The 10891-nt window shown below is 36.7% G+C and overlaps 2 protein-coding genes across 2 annotated transcripts; one reads left to right on the plus strand and one right to left on the minus strand.

The window, feature by feature from the left end:
- The first annotated feature begins 403 nt into the window (after positions 1–403).
- washc3 (WASH complex subunit 3) lies at positions 404–3637 on the plus strand. The gene is made up of 7 exons (XM_034133294.1): positions 404–588; positions 1380–1478; positions 1599–1664; positions 1758–1919; positions 2478–2603; positions 2706–2770; positions 2861–3637. The coding sequence occupies exons 1-7, from the start codon at positions 538–540 to the stop codon at positions 2958–2960; spliced, it is 669 nt and encodes a 222-aa protein (XP_033989185.1). The 5' UTR covers positions 404–537; the 3' UTR covers positions 2961–3637.
- Positions 3638–4076: 439 nt separating this feature from the next.
- Positions 4077–7795, minus strand: dram1 (DNA-damage regulated autophagy modulator 1). Its single transcript, XM_034133293.1, has 7 exons — positions 7386–7795; positions 6962–7029; positions 6593–6735; positions 6335–6512; positions 6073–6131; positions 5477–5569; positions 4077–5388 (listed from the first exon to the last, which is right to left on the minus strand). The coding sequence occupies exons 1-7, from the start codon at positions 7514–7516 to the stop codon at positions 5350–5352; spliced, it is 711 nt and encodes a 236-aa protein (XP_033989184.1). The 5' UTR covers positions 7517–7795; the 3' UTR covers positions 4077–5349.
- Positions 7796–10891: the final 3096 nt, after the last annotated feature.

Consider the following 10891-nt stretch of genomic DNA (forward strand, 5'->3'; position numbering starts at 1 on the left):
CTTTTCAAAATAAAGGTCCTGCAACTCAGCTGTGTTTTACTGCTGTGTCATTCAATTTATCTTTGCTATCCCAACGATTAGACACAATACATGCACTTTAATGATCAGTTTTAATGTATCGTTATCCATTTTTACACATATGGTTCTCCTAGGTGGAGTGTTTTGATAACTAAACAATCTCCGTATTCTTTCGAACAAACCACCATTTTTCAACTTAATCATAGTGTTCCTCGGCAGATGACGGAAAGGATAAAGCAGTCGAAAGGGCTGGTAAAAGCTAATTAGTGACCAAATAAAAAATAAAGTAGCTAAAAGACGGGACCGGATGTTGTTATTTTCAAGGGGGAGACTTCAAAATAAAAGCACTAATCACATGGAATCTAACGTCGTGACGTCACGTGACGTTCACATCGTCCAGAGTCACATGAAACGTTTCACAGCAAATCTTTAAGCACCGTTTTCTCTCTTATTGCAGTGAACAGTGTCGCTTTTAGTACCGAAACTGCTCTATAAACTGCAGGAAGTTTAAAACCCAACATGGACGAGGACGGGCTGCCTATTGTGGGGTCTGGTGTCGATCTTACTAAGGTTGGTATCTAACTAGCTAACATTTACTATAGGCTAACTAACGTTAAGCTACATATTGAGGAAATGTGAGGAAACAGGCCAAAACAGTGATGCAACAAGGCTGTCATTCAGCAACCGAGCTAGTAATAGTAGGGTTATTTACCAAGCAGTCGACAGTTATCATTAGCAAACGTCACTGTAATATTCTATAGTTAAACAAATGCAATAATAGCTTGTAGCAGTAACTGTTTATATAACATGTTTTATTCAATATTTGTATATCTTTGCTAATTTACCAAGTAATTTAGCCAGCTATGATGTTGTCATACCTACTATGTTAATATTGAATAAATGCAATGCTTTTTATTAGCGTAGTGGGTTATACATCGATGTATAGTCGTTGTATACCAACTCACCAATAACCAGTAATGGATTGTCTTGAAATAAAGTTTGTAAGAAATTATATTAAGTTTATAGGACCTTGCAAAATCCTATAACTGTACCCCACATTTTTGGAAAGTTTGTTTATTCTAAGCCTCACCAATTGCTTATATTTCCCTGGATTAGGTTGGAAATTGTACTTACCATTCAAGAAACCATAAGGATAATTTTCAATATGTGCCCATGTAAATAGTTGTTGCTGATGTAAAATCAACCCCAATAAATAATCTTAAAGAAAAACAATTTCATCTGAACTAGTTTTCTATTTGTAGATATTGGTGAGTTGGTAAGGAATGACCTGTAAGTATAATAACTTATTTCCTCACAACCCGGACTCTTTCTTAAAATAGCTTTCTCTGTGTTTCCTTTAGGTCCCTGCTATTCAACAGAGAAGAGTTGTTGCCTATCTCAATCAGTTTGTTGTGCACACGGTCCGGTTTCTTAACCGTTTCTCCACAGTTTGTGAAGAGGTTTGTATGCTTCCTGTACTCTAAACTGATTCTTTAACCAGTTTCTGCTGTCCTGATTAGTTCACACAAGCAGCCTCTGTGACACACCATAACCCAAACTGTCTAACTTCTTTCCCACAGAAACTTGCAAACATATCTCTTCGCATTCAGCAGATTGAAACAACCCTGTCCATTTTAGAAGCCAAAGTAAGTTCTATCCCCTCTATTGATTGAGACACTTTTTATATGTGTCATGTCCTTCAATTTATCATATCTTACATTTTGAATTGCTCTGTGAAGCTGTCCTCCATTCCCGGGCTGGAGGACGTCACAATAGAAGGACTCAGTCAGCGGCAACCTGCCCAGGCCAATGGACAGGCCAATGGACCGGCCAATGGACCCTCTACCGCCACTCAGAGTCAAACAGGGGGTCCACCAGCAGGCAGTCTTCTTCCCCCAGAGGTGAATACAAATGAGTATAACAAATCTGCCAAATGGGTGTTTTAACTTAAAATGAATAATTTGAGAGGGAAATGGCTACTCTAGCTCTGTCCAACTGCACACATACGAGCACAACACATAATATATGTTTGTTTCAAGGGGATATATGAGAGAAACTTAAATTGTCATGGCTTGTCCAAATACAGTTGTGTGACTGGAGTGCTGACCAATCCACAAACTGTGAAATAAGACAAAAGTTTTGTGTTGAGTGAGCCAGGCCAATTGTTTTCCTCTGTTTTCATTCTTTATGATAAGCTAAGCTAATCAGCTGCAGCTGTGTTTTCATACTTAGCATACAGACACAACTCTCTTCTCACCCAACTCTCTGCAAAGTAAGCACATTTCAAAATGTTGTACTATACTATTATACCTACTATATACTTACTATATACTTACTATTCCATAAAGGATGCAAACAAAGTACAAACTCTGCAAGTCTAAAACTGAGCACTGCCTACTAACAATGCATAATAAAGTACTTAATTTGATATCATGTAGTCATTTGTAAATATTTTTTAGATTTCGCAGGCTGCTCAGACAGCACCAGAGCCTGCAACGCCACCTCAAGTAGAAGCAGCCGCAGAGAATGTCATGACGGTGGCTAAGGACCCGCGTTATGCCCGATACCTGAAAATGGTTCAAGTGGTAAGTCATCACTAAAACATCACTAAAACCTGCTAATGAACTATAGTGATTAAAAAACATTCTGTTTGCTTTGCATCTTCATACATGTTTTATTTGTCGCAGGGAGTTCCAGTTATGGCTATAAAGAATAAAATGGTCCTGGAGGGATTGGATTCTAACTTGCTTGAGTGAGTGTGTCACTGTTACTGGTAATGATCTCATATTCATATCTCCTTTTATGAAACTGACCGGTAACATTTCCTCCCTGCTGATGACAGCACACCAGATGCCCCCCTGCCGGATGAAGGAGCGAGGAGCATAGAGGATCAAGATGTTTCTGCCACCAGCTCTGACAGCGAATCATCTTTCAGCGACTGACCTCTGACCTCTATGCCCGTCACCCATACCTGGGTCCTGTACAGGCTCACCATCGCTGGTCTGAGCTCCTGTAGGCCTGCCTGCACTGAGAGAGAAATGTAGATCACAGTGATCCTGTGAAGGAGTAGCAATGAGAAGCTGCGAAATAGGTGCCTGAACCTGGAAACCAGAGAGATTGTACTTTTGGCTTTAAATTACTGAAATAGTTTCCTTAAGGTTGGTCAGTGACATCCTCTATTTTTGTTGTATTCACAAAGAGGGAAGGTTTTTCCCTGTTGTTAGCACTAGACCTCAGAATATTGCAGTAGCAAGTCATTTTTGTACAAAAAGTAATTATATATTGTAAATGTTAACATGTTTTTGTGGTCACTACTTTTACAGACAAATGCCTTTTAAGAGATACAACTATCTGGTGAAAGTTATTTAAAAAATGTGTTGGAAACTTCAAAACTCAGATTGTAAGTCTGTGTGTTCAGGCGAGGTAGACACATATATAAAAAAAGATTTCAGAACAATAATCCTGTTTAAATAGAGAGAATCTCTGATCACTTTATTCAATAAAAGAAATAAGATGGATATCATTTAATCTTTTCTAGCCATCAATTATCATTCAGCTATGTCGAAGCAAAATTATGTTATTAGTTGCAAACTTAATTAAATAAAAACATTAATCTGCATACTTTCAGAAGCTGCCTTATGTGTCTTATCTATCACCCCTGAAAGACAATACATTATTTATATTAACATATTGTCTGTTTCTGCTTTCGATACTTATATATCCAACATGTTTCCATTTAATAACACAAAACCTGTGTATTGCACACTAACCTCAGGTGGAATAAAGAGTAGAAGAACTTGCACTAAGAGGTAAATCAGTGATAAACACCTCATGTTTAAACTTGAATGTTATTTGTGTTTATTACAGTTGTGATTAAATTGATCATGATAGGGAATTGCATGGCCAAAATTGTAAAACAGCGAAGTCAAGAATGCTTTTCCAACAAACTAAATATTGGATATGGATATTACTCTATATTGACTGTGAAGAGTTGAGATTGGAGAACTCTGGAAAGCACTTGTGCACAAAGTTTGGATCTGTAATAAACTCTGACAGTCTGCTTGAAAAATATATCTTTATTTTTCATATCATAATGTCATAAGCAAACCAGTACACATACAAAGTCATTGAATAAAAAAACAGTATCTGTAGTGGACGAGTTAACAATCAGTGTCATCATGTGACCACTATTACAGCAAAGGATTTTCTCCTATTAATCACCAATTATAGGCATGATCTATAAAAGGATGCATCATGAATAATGGCCATGGAAATATATCGGCTGACTCAAATGTGATATCTTATCTTATCATTTTAGCAAAGCAATGGTATTGGCAGTATAGGCTGTGAGAAACTGGTTCCCATCCTGGAGTTTGACCAAAAAGAGGGGAGAATTTAAAGAGATAAAAACATAGATATTTCTGTTATCCAAATGAAGTGTATTTTTCAGACTTAGCTACATTTCATGTGGAAATCCTGTGTGTAGAACTGCTTCTAACTCAAGCTTTGAGGCAGAGAAACAGGCTTTATTATCTGCCTGAGAGCCCACTGAATACTTGTTCTTGATTTGAATTAGCTTCAATTCCTGTTTATTGTATTACGGCAATTTAATTTGGCAGTTGTACTGAGAAAAATAATTGATTTAGTAGCCTAATTTCAGTGAATGACCTTCTGCAGGCTGTATATGCCAAAACTCCTCCATAGCTGCACTGCTGAACCCAATAGCAGTATCAATGGAAACCATTAAATACATGAGCAGCATACAGTAAGTACTATGAACAAAACTCTGAATTGACAGCAATCTGTCACAAATAAGTCTTGTGTTCCAAAGAAAACACAATGTTGGAAAAACATTAAATATATATTATACAATTTTGGTAAAATTTTGGTTAAAAAAACATTTGATTAATAATCCCATTTGAAGTAATATTTCAGACAGGTTTCAGTAACAGTTTCAGTGTAGCTCTGACTGTTTCCCCAGAAATCATGAGCCACCACTCTCACAGACCGTTATTAGTTTGAGTTGTATACTTATTAAACCACATGTGCAGCCGTCATGCGCTCACTGTGGGGGGAACTTCCTTGTTACTGGTCACAGGTCTGAACGGACGTGTCATGCTGGTGAGGCAACAGTCAAGAGCAAAGTGCAAAGTTAAGTAAACGCATATTATTTGTGCTCGATTAAAAAGTGTAAGGGTACAGTCACTGATATCTTTCTTTTCTTTACAAAAAGTATGTGTGTAAAAGTGTATAAAAATAAATGCAGCACATGTTGATAATACTGATGTACAGTAAATACAAAGTTTGTTGGCAGTTGAAGACTCATCGAGACTACTCCACATCTTCTGTTTTCACTCGTAAGGTAAACAGCTGTGGGGAATAAAAAGGGAGAGAAATAAGAACTCTTTTCAGATGTAAATTAAAAATAAGAGTTTATTTTTGATGGTGAGATACTCACTTTGAAATCGTCGATGTATGTGAGGAAGAAGCAGATGAAACTGAAAGCACAAACCCACTCACACGAGGCGCTGGCTACATGGTAGGGATAGTCCTGAAAGACAGATATGCATTATGAATTAGTGGCAAATATTTTATCGATTAATGGATGAATATTTTTTTGCTAGAAATGTAGAGACATTGTAGAAAATTCCCAAAATGATGTCCTACAGTGGAATCTTTAAATAGAGTTTTTCTTCTTTAAGCCTACTTTTTTTACTTCTATGCTTGCTTACATCACTTAACTACATTAAGGTATTACAACTGACTTATATGATTGGGAGATTTGTACACAGTAGTCAGCATATTGTATAGTGAGTAGCTGTGTCCCTGAATTCACTTAAGATCAACATCATACCAATTTGTAATTTAAGTTGGATGTGAATTGTTCTCATTAACACAGATGTTGTGCTATTCCACAATCATGGTAACACATATCTGGAACAAAGAAAAGTTTGGCATTTGTGAAACATTAATCAATTATCAAAATAGTTGTTTATTATGTGTCTATTAAGTATTAACTTACACCGATGGATAAAGTGAAATTAGACAGCCTACCTCGTCGTCTTTGCCTCTGTGCAGTGTGGTTTGCTTCACAAAGTACGCACAGATGGCAGCTGAATTATCCATCAAGGAAAATTGCAAATACATGGTTGGCACTTGTTATTGGTTGCATTTACTGTTCAAGTCTTTACAAGAAAAACAAGAGAATAATTCAGCCATAAAGGGAAGTTCCTGGCATGTTGCTTAGTAGATCCGAAAACCAAAGCAAACCGACTCTTTGTGTATTATAACACATCAAGCTTCTGTGAAAGGATACTGGGAAAGAACGCCAAGGCGGCAAGTATGGCGATAAACAAGCGTACTCGACACACAAATATGGAGCACCCATATGGAAAGGCACAATAAGATATAACCGACTGGAGTATTATGTATAATATACCAGGCACAAAGAACATCAGAGCTCCTATATCATGAACCCACGTCACAGCTGTTTCCTGCAACATAAAAGAAGATCGATACATTACAAATGTTATTTATTTTCATGTATTTAAGATGTGCCCATAAGTAGACATACCTGGAATGTTGCAACAATACACATGCCCAAACAGGAGAGCAGCCCAAACACCAGTGCTGTGTAATTGAGGCGGGGGCTCACCACCCTGGTGTCCCCACTCAGCTTCTCCACAAACTTGTACCTGGCATATATGGTGGCTATTCCTGGGTGAAGGTAAAATAGTGCATTTAACACATTTTCTTCTGAATTTATGACTCTTGCATCCCAACAAAAAGACACATTTCTGCTTTCATTTTCTGCTAAAGAGGAAATGAGAATAAAATCGTTGCAAATCTTGGTTTCTCCCTTGGGAAAGCACAAGTTTGCACAAATGACAAACAAGTTAAAGAGGTGACATTGCAGATGTACATACTGATGGAGTGAACATACCTGCACATGCAGAAATGAATGTCATCAGGCCGAAAATGCAGCTCTCTGGAGGGTAAGCACCTGTGTCACTGAAAAGGGAGAAGAGAGCTCTTCATTGTTGCTCTCACATTACAGACATGTGCTCATAGTAAAGCATAACTTCCTGTTATTTGTGACTAGATTATGTTTGTATTTTTGAGACATTTCAACCTTCTTCTTAAAATAACAGACTCACTTTAGAGGGAGAAGTTAAAAGAAGAGCATTCATTAAGACATGTGTGCCGTGTGCGTGCAGCTGGAGTTTGGGTACCAGCCAAGTTGGAAAACGAAACCTAACTTTGCTCATGCCTGGTTCTCAAAAATCACTAAAGATATGCCTTTATATTGTTAAAAATGCAAAAATAACAACTTCTAAAAAGATATATATGATTAAACGTAGGCCTACCTTATGTATGGGAAGATGATGTCGACATCACGCTTGAAAAGCGCAATAATGTAGGCAACGATGAAAGTGCTGGAGGACCAGATGACCAGAAACGCTGGCAGAAAGCAGAGTCCTTGTGTGAACCAAAACATCGCGGAGCTCCCAGATGAGACGGATAAAACAGTGCCATACAATAAAAAAAGTCCACTTTAAATACTGGTCCAGGATCAGTGGTCTGTCTGCTGCGGCTGTTGTTCCTGTGAGGTCTGATGAAGTTACCGAAAGTCACATGGTCGTGTGTTAATAATGAGACTGGCCAATACACCGATATACAGTGTACAATAACTTCTTCCTCCAAAATGACCTCCTGTTGGCCGGTCTATGCAAATAAAAACACCGATCTCACAGCACTTCACTTCCTCTATCTATCATCTCTCTATTCCTGTGAAAAGCTACACGTATGTCAGTGTTAGTAATCACCAACAATAAGGAAGTATTCACAGCTGTCAAAATATAGCCAATTTACATCTAAAAGCAACCCAAACAATACTTTGATAAAAAAAATGCACTTAAACTATCAAAAGTTTAAAATGATAATTATGTCAAATGTTTATATTATATATAAATATTATATTCACATGATCAGTGATTTTACTACAATAATAATGATAAACTTAATTTGAATGGCATCAAACAGTCTAATTTGCCTTGTGAATAACCCCACTGTATTTAGTAGACAAGCTATAATAGCTAACTTAGCGTATTCAATAATTCATGTATTATATTTATCTATTCCCCTTTGACCCACTTTTGAAATGCTACTTATATTTTTTTGATACCCGGTATTAATAATCCAAACATTTATATATAATGATTTATTACTGCTATTTTCTGCAGCACTTTTCATACATGAAGTACACTTTTCTGTGGTGTTACTTAATTAGGATTTTAAATGCATACATTTAACTTTAAATAGAGTATTTTTACTTGAATATATGATAAACTGTATTTCTTCGGTGGTGAAGGAGTGTGTGGAGGTGGTTTTTCACACTCTAAGAATATGTATAGTTTTTGGCTGGGTTCCAAAAGACAAGTTCACTTAGGGACACAGTGGTAATGTTAGCTGAGGAATAAAAAGCTGTCCAAGTTGTTACGGGTGTAGATCTCTCTGCAGTTAGCCAACATGGCTGTTCCAGGGTGCTACTCCATCAGATTCAGACACAAAAATTGAAATAATGAATCTAAACTTCAGACTTACTGTGTGATTAGGAATATATATAATGTAGGCATAATATTGGCAGGAACAATAAATGTATCAAAAATACAATTCCACACAAAATGAAAAGCAGTTTCCAAAGAATCTTAGACTTAAATTACCGCTTGAACTTGGGCTCATCTGGTGGAGGCACACGCCCATATGTCCTTCAGCTTAAACCTCTATATAGCCTTTTCATATCTTAATGAAAGCCTGGGCAAAACACAATCCAAGTGCAGCCAGTTCAGTGCTTTTTTTGTTGATGCGGCTATAAAAGCTTGGCAGGGCCTGACTTGGCAGCAACCTTAATCAAATGGATTGAAAAGGCCTTTTCTGTCTGGTTTTGTGGGACTAGTGACACAGCAAGAAAGAAGGCTTTTGCAGTCTGCCTGGTCTCAGAAGAGGAGACAGACTTTTGGTTTGTCTCCTCACCATAAACAACAAACATCTATCACATGACCAAAGTCCCATTAAAAAAAATCATGTGATAGCACCTGATCAACTTCCACTATGTTTTTAAAGTTTCTTTTTCTCTTTGTCAATTTGCGGTGTACACATTTCTGCTTTTCTGTTGTCAGAAAATAAATGCTTTTGGTAACACATAATGGACCATCTCAGTCTTCTGGCTCATTGCTTCGATACGGCCAATAAAGTTTTATAGTTTTGTTTTGCTGATAAACCCACTTCACACTATATGTCCAGAAGCAAAGGTCAACTAGACAAAGTTTTTTATTATTCCTCATTAACATCCCTGCAAGGTGTTACAATCCAAATTGATGTGGATTTATCATTTTGTCAACTGGTTCCAGAAGATTTATGTCAACTATTTTGGAGACATTTTGTTAAAAATATCTGTACATTTATTATTTACTATAGAATGAATCGTGTATTTAAATGTGAAAGTTCATTAAAATGATTTTGTCCCTTTCACCAATGAGGAATCATAATAAAGAAGAAAATTGATGAAAATAGTCATTATCATTACACATATAGTTTCTTTTCACTTTTCTTTTACAAGATTCTAACGGGTAATTAAAAATGTATTTCTAAAAGTTATGCAAAGATTTGTATATTTGAAAAGGTGTGTGTATGTTGCAATATAGGCTCTAGTTTTAATAGCTTTCTTATTTTGAGAAAATAGGATTGGTATGTAACTAAAAAGGATGATTTTTAAGAAGTATAATTACATTGATGTTGTATTGATTTGCTTGTGTAAAATAGCCTAGTAAAACAAAAATATAGGCCAATACATTTTATAGGAAAGGAACAATTCAGAATCAATGTAGTGAGCCAATTGCTCTTTCTGGCTATAGAAACCCTGGTGCAAATAGCATTGTTGACTATTTTCACCCAGGGTGCAAATAGCATCTGACAACTTTTTTAACTTAACTTAATTTCTTATTATACATCCATGAGTTTCTCTCCACGAGCTGCAGAAGCGAAATGCTTGATGGGAAACGACTCGCTGGTATATCGAGCTGAGCGCTCATTGGTGGTTTTTACCCCGTGCTGGTGATGAAACTCTCCAATTGGCTCCGCAAAAGTTTGTTGTTGTTTTGTGTCAGTTTTACGTCGCCACTTCCATTCACATTTTTCATCATTGTTCCACAATGTTTATCATCATGAAATTAATATCTATATATTTTATACTATAGCCTTGCACTGCTTACCGTTTTCATACTTTATATATCTTAGCATATTCATACACACTGTTCATACTGCTCACAGGCTGCTGTGTATATCTAGTGTATTCATAGTACCCTCACTGTTTATTCATCATTCAATTCATTCTATATTTTATTCTGTAGATTGTGTACATTACTTTTCACTTTACTGCTTTTTGCACTCCTGGTTAGAAGCTAAACTGCATTTCGTTGTCTCAGTAGCCTGTAATCTGTGCAATAACAATAAAGTTGAATCTAATCTTGAGCAGGAACAAATGTATTTACTTAGTAGGCTACATATCTGACATTAACGATTGTACACAGATTTGTGCATTCTTTATAAATGCAAACTGGTCAAGACCACTGACGGAAGTAGTTTTGAAAAGTAATAAGTGGTTCTGTCTTTTACATGTAGGATTCAACCCCCCTTGTATTGATTCGTTTTAAAATGAACAGACACTTGAATCATTCATTTGTAGTGATATCATAATTGTGGGATTTCTATTGCATCCACTTCATCTGCAACGAAGAACGCCAACGCAATTTCCGCCATTGCAAACCGAGTCAAGCCGACTCCGAGCTGTCCGACTTCAGGCGAGCTTTTTGAG

This window comes from Trematomus bernacchii, unplaced genomic scaffold (genome assembly GCF_902827165.1).
Source record: "Trematomus bernacchii unplaced genomic scaffold, fTreBer1.1, whole genome shotgun sequence".
NCBI lineage: Eukaryota > Metazoa > Chordata > Actinopteri > Perciformes > Nototheniidae > Trematomus > Trematomus bernacchii.